Here is a 1830-nt window from a genome sequence, read left to right as displayed (position 1 = left end):
GGCACAGACATGGTGATAATCACACAAACGCAAGGGTGAAGTGGTGTAGGAGTTCCTTCTGTTTGTGTATTGCTTTCATTGGCTAATGAATAAGGAAACTGCCTTGGCCTAGTTGATAGGACAGAACTTAGGTAGGTGGAGAAAACAGACTGAATCCTGGGAGGAAGAAAGGAGAGTCAGAGAAACCATGGATCCTGCACTGGAGATGGACGCTGGTTAGAATCTCCGGTAAGCCACTGCCATGTGGCCATACACAGATTAATGGAGATGGGTTAAACTAATATGTAAGAGTTAGCCAATAAGAAGTTAGAGCTGTCTTTCCCATCTTGCAAGATGGCGGGTGAAAAAGGCGAGAAACCTGATACAAAAGAGAAGAAACCTGCAGCCAAGAAGGCTGGTGGTGATGCCCCTGCCGCTGGTGCAGCCAAAAAGGGTGACCCTGAGGCTAAAAAGCTCAAGAAGGGGAAGCCCCATTGCAGCCGAAATCCAGTCCTTGTTAGAGGAATTGGCAGGTACTCCCGATCTGCTATGTATTCCAGAAAGGCCATGTACAAAAGGAAATACACAGCTGCAAAAACCAAGGTTGAAAAGAAGAAGAAAAAGGAAAAGGTCCTTGCCACTGTCACAAAACCAGTTGGTGGTGACAAGAATGGTGGTACCCGGGTGGTTAAGCTTCGAAAAATGCCCAGGTATTATCCTACTGAAGACGTGCCTCGGAAGCTGCTGAGTCATGGCAAAAAGCCCTTCAGTCAGCATGTGAGACGCCTGCGTGCCAGCATCACTCCTGGGACTGTCCTCATCATCCTTACCGGGCGCCACAGGGGCAAGAGAGTGGTTTTCCTGAAGCAACTGGGCAGTGGTTTACTGCTTGTGACAGGACCTCTTGCCCTCAACAGAGTTCCTTTGAGAAGAACACATCAGAAGTTTGTCATCGCCACCTCTACAAAAGTTGATATCAGCACAGTTAAAATCCCCAAACACCTGACTGATGCTTACTTCAAGAAAAAGCAGCTGCGTAAGCCCAGGCATCAGGAGGGTGAGATCCTTGACACAGAGAAGGAGAAATATGAGATTACAGAGCAGCGCAAGGCTGATCAGAAAGTGGTGGACTCACAGATTCTGCCAAAGATCAAAGCTGTTCCTCAGCTGCAGGGCTACCTGCGCTCTCCTGTCTGACCAATGGGATGTATCCTCACAAACTGGTTTTCTAAATTGCTGACAACCTAATTAAACAACTTTATGTGTCAAAAAAATAAAAAATAAAAAAGAAGTTAGAGCTAATGGCCAAGCAGTGTTTTAATGAATACAATTTCTGTGTGGTTATTTCAGGTGGAAGCTAGCTGGGTGGCTGGGACAAACAAGCAGGCCCTTCCCTTACAGTGGAGATAGATCAGCTGGAAGCTCTGAAGGACTCGCTTCAGAGACTCAAGTTTCAACCCAGACTGAATTAAATAGATACTTGAATTTGACAAAACTAATCAATCCCTCTGGATTTTATTTCTCTTCTCAAAACTGGGCATGGTAGATGTTTTGACAGGATTATTTCTCACAGATAATCGCTCTAAAATCCCAAAAGATACCTCTTTTTATTCTAAAATGTATAAATGTATGTGTCAAAAGTCATGTCTTCAACAATTCCACATGATAATAGCCTATAGACTGAATATGACTCTCTCATTTCAAATCAATGCCATATGTAGGTTAAACTATAGCTCCATTCAAAAATGTCCAGACACTGAGACAGAACTACATTCTTAAAAGTAAGGGCTACAAGGCTTTAATCCATCACAAATTTGTGTGTGTGTCATTGCTTTCATCTTAAGCTGCCTT

The 1830-nt window shown here is 44.0% G+C and overlaps 1 protein-coding gene across 1 annotated transcript; it reads left to right on the top strand.

Annotated features, from left to right (window-relative positions):
- The first annotated feature begins 333 nt into the window (after nucleotides 1-333).
- Nucleotides 334-1176, top strand: LOC121444565 (60S ribosomal protein L6-like). The gene has a single exon (XM_041646397.1). The coding sequence runs from the start codon at nucleotides 334-336 to the stop codon at nucleotides 1174-1176; it is 843 nt and encodes a 280-aa protein (XP_041502331.1).
- The last annotated feature ends 654 nt before the right edge of the window (nucleotides 1177-1830 follow it).

Source organism: Microtus oregoni, unplaced genomic scaffold, assembly GCF_018167655.1.
Source record: "Microtus oregoni isolate MIOR12 unplaced genomic scaffold, Mior012 000132F_ref0000261, whole genome shotgun sequence".
Taxonomy (NCBI): domain Eukaryota; kingdom Metazoa; phylum Chordata; class Mammalia; order Rodentia; family Cricetidae; genus Microtus; species Microtus oregoni.
The sequence above is the reverse complement of the archived record's forward strand: the minus strand, read 5'-3'. Positions and strand labels throughout refer to the sequence as shown.

Excerpts from the sequence above, each read along its gene's own strand:
- LOC121444565 (XM_041646397.1), top strand. The coding sequence starts at position 334 with ATGGCGGGTGAAAAAGGCGAGAAACCTGATACAAAAGAGAAGAAACCT.